General features: G+C 45.4%; 1 protein-coding gene across 1 annotated transcript; it reads right to left on the minus strand.

Annotated features, from left to right (window-relative positions):
• Positions 1-526: 526 nt before the first annotated feature.
• Positions 527-11962, minus strand: LOC131728393 (testis-expressed protein 33). The gene is made up of 5 exons (XM_059019418.1): positions 11208-11962; positions 5492-5791; positions 4339-4450; positions 3652-3762; positions 527-1539 (listed from the first exon to the last, which is right to left on the minus strand). The coding sequence occupies exons 2-5, from the start codon at positions 5786-5788 to the stop codon at positions 1457-1459; spliced, it is 603 nt and encodes a 200-aa protein (XP_058875401.1). The 5' UTR covers positions 5789-5791; positions 11208-11962; the 3' UTR covers positions 527-1456.
• Between the last annotated feature and the right edge of the window lie 3033 nt (positions 11963-14995).

Raw genomic sequence — 14995 nt, forward strand, 5'->3', positions numbered from 1 at the left:
GTGAGCGTGCAACTATTCTGCAACAATCACGGGATAGCAGAAAGGGTCTCAGGCAATGCTAGTGGGGTTTGAGGAGCTCAGTGGTTAGATAAAGAAAGCGCTGGGCTGCAGTGTGGAAGGCAGTGGGGTTTGAGGAGCTCAGTGGTTAGATAATGAAAGCGCTGGGCTGCAGTGTGGAAGGCAGTGGGGTTTGAGGAGCTCAGTGGTTAGATAAAGAAAGCGCTGGGCTGCAGTGTGGAAGGCAGTGGGGTTTGAGGAGCTCAGTGGTTAGATAAAGAAAGCGCTGGGCTGCAGTGTGGAAGGCAGTGGGGTTTGAGGAGCTCAGTGGTTAGATAAAGAAAGCGCTGGGCTGCAGTGTGGAAGGCAGTGGGGTTTGAGGAGCTCAGTGGTTAGATAAAGAAAGCGCTGGGCTGTAGTGTGGAAGGCAGTGTGAGGGGGGAAGGGGTACCATTTTGTATTTTGGCTAAATATTCCAGAAACAGCATTTTTTTTAGTAACATCTAATTCAGAGAAACATGACTCATGTTTTACTGTGTTTCCAAAACACTTTATCAATGACATAGCTGTCGTTATGATAACAGGAGGAAGACTGATGGGCAGAATTATAGAGACCGCGTTTCTTTAAGAACATTTAAAACACACAGCCGTGTGTGAATCTGCTAGGGCAGCCCACGGCTTCTGTGGTGCTGATTTGCTGTGCGTATGAAATCAAACCACTGGCACTGAAAAATCACGCAAAACTGTGAAATCAGCGACTGTCTAATCTGATGACTTGACTAGACCCACACCTGCGATTCATTCAAAACAGGAAAGGGGACAGAAACACACAGACAAGCTTACAAAAACTGGTTTAGCTTCATAAAGTGGAATGAAAGCTGCTGAATATTGTTCCCTTGTTAACATATTGAATTCCACCCCCTCTATATAGAATGAACTCCCTCAGCTTCATAGAGTCCAATGAAAGCTGCTGAATAATGTTCCCTTGTTAACATATTGAATTCCACCCCCTCTATATAGAATGAACTCCCTCAGCTTCATAGAGTCCAGTGAAAGCTGCTGAATAATGTTCCCTTGTTAACATATTGAATTCCACCCCCTCTATATAGAATGAACTCCCTCAGCTTCGTAGAGATATAAATTATGTTTATATGTTTTAATTATGTCTCAAGCCTAGGCGATGCTAAACTTTTGCCCACAGCTGTACATGATGTATCGTAATAGAGGTCTGTATCGCTTGTGATACGAGACCACAGCATAAAGAACTACAGCTCCCAGCATGCCTCATGATTGCCGCGGGTGCAGAGGCATGCTGGGAGCCGTAGTCCTAGCCGGCAAATTCATTCTACAGGGTTCTGATGCTAAGCCCTGGCTGGCACAGTCGCTTGTGGATTATGAAACGGAGAAATGAAACGCGCTCTGGGGGTGAAGGGAGCGGTTTATTGAGCCAGTGTCGGGTTTAGCTGGTCTTGCTCCTATCGTGCAATTCATGTAGAGCTTTATTTAATTGTCTGTGGGCGATGTTCTTCTCCGTCCATCTCCCTGTGGGACGAAAACAGACGGACAAAAAACACACCTTAAGCTTTTGTTTCAGAATTTCAGTTGCTCTCTCCGTTAACATGTCTGTGTCTCTCGATCGCATCTGAGAAACGCGTCCATCAGTAAAATCGGTTTCCTTTACTGTGAAACGAACTCCGCGGGCTTTTAAAAATCGGCCCAATTTTTTGACTAGCGATTTATAAGCCAGGAAACGAAACCGATTTTGCGCTCGACGCGTTTCTCAGCTGTGACTGGAGAGGCGAGCCTAACGTTGTCAGCTAGGACTCTATAAAGAAGGACAGGACAGTCAATCCCGTGATGCAATTCGGTACTCAATTACAGGCGCCATTTCTGGAGCCCACTCCGTACTGAATGCATTGCGGAGATGCTGTGTTGCAGCGCCAGGATATAACGGGATTATTTTAAATAACATTACAAAATATAAAGTGACTGACTGTTATTTATACGAATTAATGCTTGATTATGTCAAGAAAGGTTTTGCCAGGGCGAGCGTGCTGTGAAAGAGCTCTACGGGCTCCAGAAATGCGTCACTGTTTACTAACTCCTCCCACTTGTGACATCATTGTCCTATCCTTCTTTATATAGTCCGAGGTTGTCAGGAAACCCGCGCTTAACATGATTCAACTCAAGGTCTTGAGAGAATCGCGGGGATATAAGGAGGTCTGTCTGTCAGTCTCCGTGTCACATTCCTCCAGCTATCTGTTCAAGCGTTTCTCCCACTGTCACGAAACTTGCCTGACTTAAATACCAGCCGGGATGACTGGATAAGGCCTAGGACTATATAAAGGATAGGACAATGATGTCACAAGTGGGCGGAGTTAGTAAACAGAGGAGCCATTTCTGGAGCCCGTAGAGCGCTTTAACATCGCACTCGCGATGCTTTTAACGTATTTAACGACATAATCAAGCATTAATTCACACAAATAACAGTCAGTCACTTTATTTTAAAGATATGTTGTACTGTTATTAAAAAAAAATACCGTTATATGTATTATATTGTATATGTATTGAGTACTGAGTGGGCTCCAGAAATGGCGCCTGTGAATGAGCACCGAACTGCATCACGGGATTGACTGTCCTATCTTTCTTTATATAGTCTTAGGATAAGGACTGGCCCCTGTGCTTCAATTAAATCAGTCCCCATGAAACGCAGCTGGGCTTGACAGTGGACCCCGTTCAACATCTCCCTAATGGAAATCACAAAGTATGCATTATGTTTCTATCTGGCAGCAGTGTGGAGTAGCGGTCAGGGGCTCTGGACTCTTGACCGGAGGGTCGTGGGTTCAATCCCAGGTGGGGGACACTGCTGCTGTACCCTTGAGCAAGGTACTTTACCTAGATTGCTCCAGTAAAAACCCAACTGTATAAATGGGGAATTGTATGTAAAAAATAATGTGATATATTGTAACAATTGTAAGTCGCCCTGGATAAGGGCCTGCTAAGAAATAAATAATAATAATAATAATAATATCTGAGCTCACAGTGGGCTCTGAGACAGACACTCGCTCACGTTTCAGTAAAACAGCACAGCAGAGCTTTCTGAGGTGAGTAAGCTCTCTACAGTCCCCTGTTGAATGTGTTACAATGAATTTAGCAGCTTGATGAGTTCCAGTGGTTCTGTGTGATACTAAACAGGTATAGGGCAGCTACAATGGGGTGAGGCTGGTAGAACGGGACCACAGTGTGCTAACTATACCCTCAATGATCTTCAATGGCAGACAGACAGACAGCGGCACTGCAATGGCTCTGTATTACACTGAGGGGCAATGGTAGCACAAGTATAGGGCAGCTACAATGGGGTGAGGCTGGTAGAATGGGACCACAGTGTGCTAACTATACCCTCAATGATCTTCAATGGCAGACAGACAGACAGCGGCACTGCAATGGCTCTGTATTACACTGAGGGGCAATGGTAGCACAAGTATAGGGCAGCTACAATGGGGTGAGGCTGGTAGAATGGGACCACAGTGTGCTAACTATACCCTCAATGATCTTCAATGACAGACAGACAGACAGCGGCACTGCAATGGCTCTGTATTACACTGAGGGGCAATGGTAGCACAAGTATAGGGCAGCTACAATGAGGTTTTGTACCCAGATCGTCTGTGCCACGCCCGTGCCAGTGTTGGGAGTCGATGGAGGATCGCTGGGACACTTCCGGAGTAAAGGAGTCCTGGAACAGAGAGCGGCAGGGCTGGGGGAGACCTGGGGGGGGGAAGAGAGAGGAAAGAAGAGAGGGGGGAGATCACTGAGCTCCTCAAACCCCACTGCCTTCCACACTGCAGCCCAGCACTTTCTTTATCTAACCACTGAGCTCCTCAAACCCCACTGCCTTCCACACTGCAGCCCAGCGCTTTCTTTATCTAACCACTGAGCTCCTCAAACCCCACTGCCTTCCACACTGCAGCCCAGCGCTTTCTTTATCTAACCACTGAGCTCCTCAAACCCCACTGCCTTCCACACTGCAGCCCAGCGCTTTCTTTATCTAACCACTGAGCTCCTCAAACCCCACTGCCTTCCACACTGCAGCCCAGCGCTTTCTTTATCTAACCACTGAGCTCCTCAAACCCCACTGCCTTCCACACTGCAGCCCAGCGCTTTCTTTATCTAACCACTGAGCTCCTCAAACCCCACTGCCTTCCACACTGCAGCCCAGCGCTTTCTTTATCTAACCACTGAGCTCCTCAAACCCCACTGCCTTCCACACTGCAGCCCAGAGCTTTCTTTCTTTCTTTCTTTCTTTCTTTCTTTCTTTCGTTCTTTCTTTCTTTCTCGCGGTACCTGGGAAGAAGTCCTTTCTCAGGCAGTGTCCCAGGCTGTAGTACGGCCGGTGAGCAGTCGGGGCAAACACAGGGAAGCTCTCCCTGAAACTGGGAATCCTGTAAGGGGGAACCTGGAGAGAGAGGAGAGGAGAGAGATGGGAGAGGAGAGAGGAGAGGAGAGAGAGGAGGAGAGAGGAGAGAGAGGAGAGGAGAGGAGAGAGAGGAGAGGAGAGAGAGGAGGAGAGAGGAGAGATATGAGAGGAGAGGAGAGAGGGGAGAGGAAAGATATGAGAGGAGAGGAGATATGAGAGGAGAGGAGAGAGGAGAGGAGAGAGGGGGAGAGGAGAGGAGAGAGGAGAGGAGAGAGGAGAGAGGAGAGAGGAGAGAGGAGAGAGGAGAGAGATGGGAGTGGAGAGAGGAGAGGAGAGAGAGGAGGAGAGAGGAGAGGAGAGAAGAGGGAAGAGAGGAGAGACGAAAGGAGAGAGGAGAGAGGAGAGGAAAGAGAGGAGAGATGAGAGAGACGAGAGGAAAGAGGAGGAGAGATGAGAGAGGAGAGATGAGAGGATAGAGAAGAGAAATGACAGAGGGGAGAGGGGAGAAGAGAACAGAGGAGAGAGAGGACAGAGGAGAGGAGATAAAGAGGATAGACAGGAAGGAGGAGAGGAGAGAGGAAGAGATAAAGAGAGAGAAGAGACAGAGGAAGGGGGAGAGGAGAGAGGAAGAGGGAGAGGAGAGTGGGAGGAGATAAAGTAGAGAGAGAGAAGAGGGGGAGGAAGGGGAGAGGAGAGAGAGGGGAGACATTAATACATTCAAATTATACTTCCATTGAATTAAACACATTTATTTGAGTATTTCACTTTAAAACCGAATACAGGCCTTAATATTGAAGCTAGCTTTATCGGGGATGGAAATCAGACTCCTATCGCACAGCAGTGTGATCCAGTCCAGGTTTTACTGCTACCAGCTTGATCAGCCCCCAGTGTGTCTAGCTAACAAGCTCAGGTGTGTCTGATTATTAAACTCCTAGTGAAACCAGGACTGGATCACACTGCTGTGCAGCGGGAGTCTGATTCCCAGCCCTGTAGACTTGACACAACCGTCAGTGATAAAGTCGCTATGACTATATTTGAAGAGATCATCTATCCAAGATATTTAGCAGTTCGCTTACTTACCACCCCATTACCTAGCAAGCCCTCTGCTGCCTCACTGCCCAATTTGCGCTCGCTGTGAGTCGGGACGTCTGTTTTTTGAGGGGGTGTCGCTGGACCGCCCCCCGATTCCGCGGGAGTTGGGGGGACGCCGCTGTGTCGGTCAGCTGTGATCTCTCCCTTGTTTCTGTGGCTCTCTTCAGTAGCTGGCGCTGTGGCTGCTGGTTTGGTTGCTGGCTCAGGGGCGTTAGTCCCACCGTGAACACTAGATGGCGCCTGAGAGAAATGTGCAGTTTTTATCCGGCTTTTCAGGTCGTTCATTTTCTAGAAAAAAAATACAAGTCGAAATCATCGGGTACAAGATTTAAGTTGGGCTTCAAAGGAGCGCTGACCATCTTTAAAATCCATCCTCTCACCTCTTATTAGCTTTATTAACAGTATCACAATGCTTCCCTATGCTTTACCAGACCTCTCTGTGCTTTACAATGCTTCCCTGTGCTTTACCAGACCTCTCTGTGCTTTACAATGCTTCCCTATGCTTTACCAGACCTCTCTGTGCTTTACAATGCTTCCCTATGCTTTACCAGACCTCTCTGTGCTTTACAATGCTTCCCTATGATTTACCAGACCTCTCTGTGCTTTACAATGCTTCCCTATGCTTTACCAGACCTCTCTGTGCTTTACAATGCTTCCCTATGCTTTACCAGACCTCTCTGTGCTTTACAATGCTTCCCTATGCTTTACCAGACCTCTCTGTGCTTTACAATGCTTCCCTGTGCTTTACCAGACCTCTCTGTGCTTTACAATGCTTCCCTATGCTTTACCAGACCTCTCTGTGCTTTACAATACTTCCCTATGCTTTACCAGACCTCTCTGTGCTTTACAATGCTTCCCTATGCTTTACCAGACCTCTCTGTGCTTTACAATGCTTCCCTATGCTTTACCACACCTCTCTGTGCTTTACAATGCTTCCCTATGCTTTACCAGACCTCTCTGTGCTTTACAATGCTTCCCTGTGCTTTACCAGACCTCTCTGTGCTTTACAATGCTTCCCTATGCTTTACCAGACCTCTCTGTGCTTTACAATACTTCCCTATGCTTTACCAGACCTCTCTGTGCTTTACAATGCTTCCCTATGCTTTACCAGACCTCTCTGTGCTTTACAATGCTTCCCTGTGCTTTACCAGACCTCTCTGTGCTTTACAATGCTTCCCTATGCTTTACCAGACCTCTCTGTGCTTTACAATACTTCCCTATGCTTTACCAGACCTCTCTGTGCTTTACAATGCTTCCCTATGCTTTACCAGACCTCTCTGTGCTTTACAATGCTTCCCTATGCTTTACCATACCTCTCTGTGCTTTACAATGCTTCCCTATGCTTTACCACACCTCTCTGTGCTTTATCACATTTTGCTGTGGTGTTCTGCGTGTTTTGTTGTACGGGGCTGCCACCTAGCGGCGCACACCTAGAAGTGTCCATAATTTGTTTTTTTCAGTTTGCAATTTGACAATTATAGTTTTATAAAGCTTTACGATAACCCTAATAATAATAATAATAATAATAATAATAATAATAATAATAATAATAATAATAATAATAATAATCACGTAGAACTGCTGTTAAATGCTTTAAAAAAAATAAAATAACCGTCACTTTTTGTTTTTTTCAATCTTTCTGTGTACAAATGCGTCGTGCGTTTTGGAAACAGTTTCTCTTGGTTGACTTCGAGCCGACAAAACGGCGCCAAAACTTCACGAGCTGTGTATAAAAAAAAAATTTTAAAAATCTTAGAGAGAGGCGCCTTGCGCTCGCGACCTGTACCGACTAACGGTCAAACTGTAGATGTTATATTTTTTTCATATATATTAATAGTTTTATTCCATCGTTATATATTAAAATAACATTTTTTTAAAATGTATTTCAGGAGGTTTCTGACAGCTTCTTCAGCTGTGTAGAAAGGAAACTAAAAAACATAAACTTTGAAACGTAAACAAGTATTTTTAAATTTAAAAAAGTTACGTTAAAATAAATATTATTTTACATGTCACTGACAACACAGTATTTATTTAGCTGTACCGTATCACAGGTATTTAGGTAGCTACATAATCAAAGGTAATTGATTAATAAATCCGATAAATATATCATTGAAAATATTATTTTAATATCGTATTTTAAAACGAAGGATAACATACCTGTCCCCGTTTTATCCCGTACAAAATATGTGAAGTAAAATATAAATAAAAAACGCCCAACAAAAATAAGTTTTATAAAGAAGAAAAAAAAAAGCGGTTTAAATATTAATTACCTCTCGGGTATAACGATGCATTCCGATAGTGTGAAATAAATAATTAATAAATTCACCACCACGCTCGACCAATCAGGTTCTAGAATGGGGTCCGGTTGCTAGGGAGATTTCGAGCTGGTGGATAGACTACGATTATGACGTAATCCACCGGTAGCCCTGGAGACCGGTGTAAATAAATACTGAGTCCGTGGCAAAACTTCGCGAAACGTCACAGTTCAGTGAAATATAATATATAGCGCTAGACCCTGATATCGATGCGATCCAGCCCTCTGAAATGTCTTTATAATATATAGCGCTAGACCCTGATATCGATGCGATCCAGCCCTCTGAAATGTCTTTATAATATACAGCGCTAGACCCTGATATTGATGCGATCCAGCCCTCTGAAATGTCTTTATAATATACAGCGCTAGACCCTGATATTGATGCGATCCAGCCCTCTGAAATGTCTTTATAATATACAGCGCTAGACCCTGATATTGATGCGATCCAGCCCTCTGAAATGTCTTTATAATATACAGCGCTAGACCCTGATATTGATGCGATCCAGCCCTCTGAAATGTCTTTATAATATACAGCGCTAGAACCTGATATTGATGCGATCCAGCCCTCTGAAATGCCTTTATAATATACAGCGCTAGACCCTGATATTGATGCGATCCAGCCCTCTGAAATGCCTTTATAATATACAGCGCTAGACCCTGATATTGATGCGATCCAGCCCTCTGAAATGTCTTTATAATATACAGCGCTAGACTCTGATATCGATGCGATCCAGCCCTCTGAAATGTCTTTATAATACACAGCGCTAGACCCTGATATCGATGCGATCCAGCCCTCTGAAATGTCTTTATAATATACAGCGCTAGACCCTGATATTGATGCGATCCAGCCCTCTGAAATGTCTTTATAATATACAGCGCTAGACCCTGATATCGATGCGATCCAGCCCTCTGAAATGTCTTTATAATATACAGCGCTAGACCCTGATATTGATGCGATCCAGCCCTCTGAAATGTCTTTATAATATACAGCGCTAGACCCTGATATCGATGCGATCCAGCCCTCTGAAATGTCTTTATAATATACAGCGCTAGACCCTGATATCGATGCGATCCAGCCCTCTGAAATGTCTTTATAATATACAGCGCTAGAACCTGATATTGATGCGATCCAGCCCTCTGAAATGCCTTTATAATATACAGCGCTAGACCCTGATATTGATGCGATCCAGCCCTCTGAAATGCCTTTATAATATACAGCGCTAGACTCTGATATCGATGCGATCCAGCCCTCTGAAATGTCTTTATAATACACAGCGCTAGACCCTGATATCGATGCGATCCAGCCCTCTGAAATGTCTTTATAATATACAGCGCTAGACCCTGATACTGATGCGATCCAGCCCTCTGAAATGTCTTTATAATATACAGCGCTAGACCCTGATATCGATGCGATCCAGCCCTCTGAAATGTCTTTATAATATACAGCGCTAGACCCTGATATTGATGCGATCCAGCCCTCTGAAATGTCTTTATAATATACAGCGCTAGACCCTGATATTGATGCGATCCAGCCCTCTGAAATGTCTTTATAATATACAGCGCTAGACCCTGATATCGATGCGATCCAGCCCTCTGAAATGTCTTTATAATATACAGCGCTAGACCCTGATATTGATGTGATCCAGCCCTCTGAAATGTCTTTATAATATACAGCGCTAGACCCTGATATTGATGCGATCCAGCCCTCTGAAATGTCTTTATAATATACAGCGCTAGACCCTGATATCGATGCGATCCAGCCCTCTGAAATGTCTTTATAATATACAGCGCTAGACCCTGATGTTGATGCGATCCAGCCCTCTGAAATGTCTTTATTATATACAGCGCTAGACCCTGATATTGATGCGATCCAGCCCTCTGAAATGTCTTTATAATATACAGCGCTAGACCCTGATATTGATGCGATCCAGCCCTCTGAAATGTCTTTATAATATATAGCGCTAGACCCTGATATTGATGCGATCCAGCCCTCTGAAATGTCTTTATAATATACAGCGCTAGACCCTGATATTGATGCGATCCAGCCCTCTGAAATGTCTTTATAATATACAGCGCTAGACCCTGATATTGATGCGATCCAGCCCTCTGAAATGTCTTTATAATATACAGCGCTAGACCCTGATATTGATGCGATCCAGCCCTCTGAAATGCCTTTATAATATACAGCGCTAGACCCTGATATTGATGCGATCCAGCCCTCTGAAATGTCTTTATAATATACAGCGCTAGACCCTGATATTGATGCGATCCAGCCCCTCTGAAATGTCTTTATAATATACAGCGCTAGACCCTGATATTGATGCGATCCAGCCCCTCTGAAATGTCTTTATAATATACAGCGCTAGACCCTGATATTGATGCGATCCAGCCCCTCTGAAATGTCTTTATAATATACAGCGCTAGACCCTGATATTGATGCGATCCAGCCCTCTGAAATGTCTTTATAATATACAGCGCTAGACCCTGATATTGATGCGATCCAGCCCTCTGAAATGTCTTTATAATATACAGCGCTAGACCCTGATATTGATGCGATCCAGCCCTCTGAAATGTCTTTATAATATACAGCGCTAGACCCTGATATTGATGCGATCCAGCCCTCTGAAATGTCTTTATAATATACAGTGCTAGACCCTGATATTGATGTGATCCAGCCCTCTGAAATGTCTTTATAATATACAGCGCTAGACCCTGATATTGATGCGATCCAGCCCTCTGAAATGTCTTTATAATATACAGCGCTAGACCCTGATATTGATGCGATCCAGCCCTCTGAAATGTCTTTATAATATACAGCGCTAGACCCTGATATTGATGCGATCCAGCCCTCTGAAATGTCTTTATAATATACAGCGCTAGACCCTGATATTGATGCGATCCAGCCCTCTGAAATGTCTTTATAATATACAGTGCTAGACCCTGATATTGATGTGATCCAGCCCTCTGAAATGTCTTTATAATATACAGCGCCAGACCCTGATATTGATGCGATCCAGCCCTCTGAAATGTCTTTATAATATACAGCGCTAGACCCCGATATTGATGCGATCCAGCCCTCGGAAATGTCTTTATAATATACAGCGCTAGACCCTGATATTGATGCGATCCAGCCCTCTGAACAAAACGTGTCCCGAAACTCGTCTTTGACAACATTTCGCACGTGAAAGGGGTTAACGGTAGACTTTACGAAACCAAATTGTGAGGAACTGATAAAAAAAGGAACTGTGTGGACGATACCGCTTCCTCCCAGACGTTTCCAGAAACGCGCTTTCTGTTTTTTGACCGCAGTTTATTTTGAAAACTACAACATTCACATTAGTCTGAAAGCAAGCGGCTTTATAGTCCGGCTCTCATACAGCGTTGCCCTACCTCGTAAACACGTCGATTTTGGCCGTCCACTCGTGGGACCAAATACCCACGGTTCCCTCATTGAATCACGGGTCAAAGCTGTGACGTCGGAAACAGTGAACGCTTCCTTATCGAAATCTCAATATCCCCAATTTCTGGGTTGAAAGCGAGGCTTCCCTTCTTCCAAAATCCAGCGTTTTCCAAAAACACAGGTGCTCTCTTTTCAACTCAGGTGAGTCTCATTATTAAACTCCTAGTGAAACCAGGACTGGATCACACTGCTGTGCAGCGGGAGTCTGATTCCCAGCCCTGTAGATAGACTTTGGTTGAAGGAGGTTTGTAGCTGATTTTATAGTGAAGAGAGCTACAGGATATTGCTGGGAACTGTGGGATATTTAGACAGAGAGATCAGGGCTGGGAATCAGGCTCCTATTCCACAGCAGCGTGATCCAGTCCAGGTTTTACTGCTACCAGCTTGATCAGCCCCCAGTGTGTCTCGCTAACAAGCTCAGGTGTGTCTGATTATTAAACTCCTAGTGAAACCAGGACTGGATCACACTGCTGTGCAGCGGGAGTCCGATTCCCAGCCCTGTAGATAGACTTTGGTTGAAGGAGGTTTGTAGCTGATTTTATAGTGAAGAGAGCTACAGGATATTGCTGGGAACTGTGGGATATTTAGACAGAGAGATCAGGGATGGGAATCAGACTCCTATCGCACAGCAGTGTGATCCAGTCCAGGTTTTACTGCTACCAGCTTGATCAGCCCCCAGTGTGTCTAGCTAACAAGCTCAGGTGTCTTTTGATGAAAGATAAGATGGCTTCCTAGTTCTTCTCCATTGACGTATTCATCAGGTCAGACTGCATGTTTACCAGTTACTGGTTTGCATCTGATTTCCAGGAAATTATTTTCCTGTGTTTTTTTTTTTTTATTTCTTTATCGAGGGCGTGTTTTGCAAGTCAAACAGGAATAAACAAGAGTCAAAGAGTCCAGGTATTTCCTCGTGTGGTTGTGCGAGGAATTCTGCACGTCACCAATGTTGGGAAACCAGTGAAATAACCCACTGTCTGTGTGTCTGTGTGTCTGTCTGTGTGTGTGTCTGTCTGTCTTTCTGTGTGTCTGTCTGTCTGTGTGTCTGTCTGTGTATGTGTGTGTCTGTGTGTCTGTCTGTGTGTCTGTCTGTGTGTCTGTCTGTGTTTCTGTGTGTCTGTCTGTGTGTGTGTCTGTCTGTGTGTCTGTGTTTCTGTGTCTGTCTGTGTGTCTGTCTGTCTGTCTGTCTGTGCGTTTGTGTTTCTGTGTGTGTGTCTGTCTGTGTGTGTGTGTCTGTCTGTGTCTGTCTGTCTGTGTGTCTGTCTGTGTGTCTGTCTGTCTGTGTGTCTGTGTTTCTGTGTCTGTCTGTGTGTCTGTCTGTCTGTCTGTCTGTGCGTTTGTGTTTCTGTGTGTGTGTCTGTCTGTGTGTGTGTGTCTGTCTGTGTCTGTCTGTCTGTGTGTCTGTGTGTCTGTCTGTCTGTCTGTGTGTCTGTGTGTCTGTCTGTCTGTCTGTGTGTCTGTGTGTGTGTGTGTCTGTGTTTCTGTGTCTGTCTGTGTATATATATATATATATATATATATATTCTTTTTTTGGGGGTGGACAGCTCTGGCCAATCATTTTGCATCATTTTAGGATTGAGATCATAATGTAATATATATTTATGAACATAATTTAGATATTTTATTTAACATGGTGATGTAATCAAAGAAACCAGTTACGTGCCGTGACAGAATGGACCAGGGTCGCAGAGTCATCGCAACCCTCCCCTCTCCCCCCTCCCCTCCCCCTCCCCCCTCCCTCCCCCTCTCCCCCTCTCTCCCCCCTCCCCCTCTCTCCCCCCTCCCTCCCCTCTCCCCCTCCCTCCCTCCCCTCTCCCCCTCCATCCCCCTCTCTCCCCCCCACCCTCCCCCTCCCTCTCTCCCCCCTCCCTCCCCTCTCCCCCCTCCCCTCCCCCCTCCCCCCTCCCCCCCCTACCCCCTCCCTCCCCTCTCCCCCTCTCTCCCCCCTCCCTCCCCTCTCCTCCCCCCTCCCTCCCTCCCCTCCCCCCCTCCCCCTCCCCCCCTCTCCTCTCCCCCCCCCTCCCCCCTCTCCCCCTCCCTCCCCCTCTCTCCCCCCTCCCCCCTCTCCCCCTCCCTCCCCCTCTCTCCCCCCTCCCCCCTCTCCCCCTCCCTCCCCCCCTCCCCCTCTCTCCCCTCCCTCCCTCCCTCCCCTCCCCCCCTCTCCCCCTCCCTCCCTCCCCTCTCTCCCCCTCCCCTCTCCTTTTTTAAGTGCCAGCTACCTTTCATAATTTGAAAGTTCTCCTTGAAAAAGGATTGGTAACCAAATCGACTACGATGTCTCCGTTCTCTCACATCTTTTTCTTATTTTAGTGTAAAATAAAATTCGAAATAATTAGATGTTGTAAAGGTAATTGTATTTATCAATGTCAATGTCTATTTATGGGCAGCAGTGTGGAGTAGTGGACAGGGGCTTTGGACTCTTGACCGGAGGGTCGTGGGTTCAATCCCAGGTGGGGGACACTGCTGCTGTACCCTTGAGCAAGGTACTTTACCTAGATTGCTCCAGTAAAAACCCAACTGTATAAATGGGTAATTGTATGTAAAAATAATGTGATATCTTGTAACAATTGTAAGTCGCCCTGGATAAGGGCGTCTGCTAAGAAATTAATAATAATAATAATAATAATAATAATAATAATAATAATAATAATAATAATAATAATAATAATAAGCAATATCGTGCAAACCCAGCTATCCTCCTAACTGCAAGGATGAGTCATGTTTTGGGGTTGCTCACTCCTGATTGGTCAGCTGTCAGAGCTGTGACTTTCCCATTGGTTGCTAAAGCAGGGCCTTCAAGTGAGGCAGAGAATGCCCTGGGAGATTTATGGCCCGCCTCTGCTCACTCCTGATTGGTCGCCTGTCTTAAAAAAAGGACATTCTTCGACTCGCCTATTGGTTAAAGTCACTCAAGACTTTCAACTGAAGAGGAGAATACCCACAACTGTTTGAGTCTGGTCGTTGTTTTAGACTTATGCAGGAAAATGCAGATCTCTTATTGGCTGATCACATCCCCTTCAGGAAACCCCTAGACTCTTAAAAAACCTCTAGTAACCCCTGTAAGTCATCTTGGATAAGGGCGTCAGAGAAATGAACACATAATAATTAGAGTAGTATGCTTCTCTGGATCACACTGCTGTGCAGCGGGAGTCTGATTCCCAGCCCTGTAGATAGACTTTGGTTGAAGGAGGTTTGTAGCTGATTTTATAGTGAAGAGAGCTACAGGATATTGCTGGGAACTGTGGGATATTTAGACAGAGAGATCAGGGCTGGGAATCAGACTCCTATCGCACAGCAGTGTGATCCAGTCCAGGTTTTACTGCTACCAGCTTGATCAGCCCCCAGTGTGTCTCGCTAACAAGCTCAGGTGTCTTCTGATGAAAGATAAGATGGCTTCCTAGTTTTTCTCCATTGACGTATTCATCAGGTCAGACTGCATGTTTACCAGTTACTGGTTTGCATCTGATTTCCAGGAAATTATTTTCCTGTGTTTTTAATTTTAATTTCTTTATCGAGGGTGTGTTTTGCAAGTCAAACAGGAATAAACAAGAGTCAAAGAGTCCAGGTATTTCCTCGTGTGGTTGTGCGAGGAATTCTGCACGTCGCCAATGTTGGGAAACCAGTGAAATAACCCACTGTCTGTGTGTCTGTCTGTCTGTGTCTGTGTCTGTCTGTGCGTTTGTGTTTCTGTGTGTGTGTCTGTCTGTGTGTGTGTCTGTCT

This window comes from Acipenser ruthenus, unplaced genomic scaffold (genome assembly GCF_902713425.1).
Source record: "Acipenser ruthenus unplaced genomic scaffold, fAciRut3.2 maternal haplotype, whole genome shotgun sequence".
NCBI classification, from domain to species: Eukaryota; Metazoa; Chordata; class Actinopteri; order Acipenseriformes; family Acipenseridae; genus Acipenser; species Acipenser ruthenus.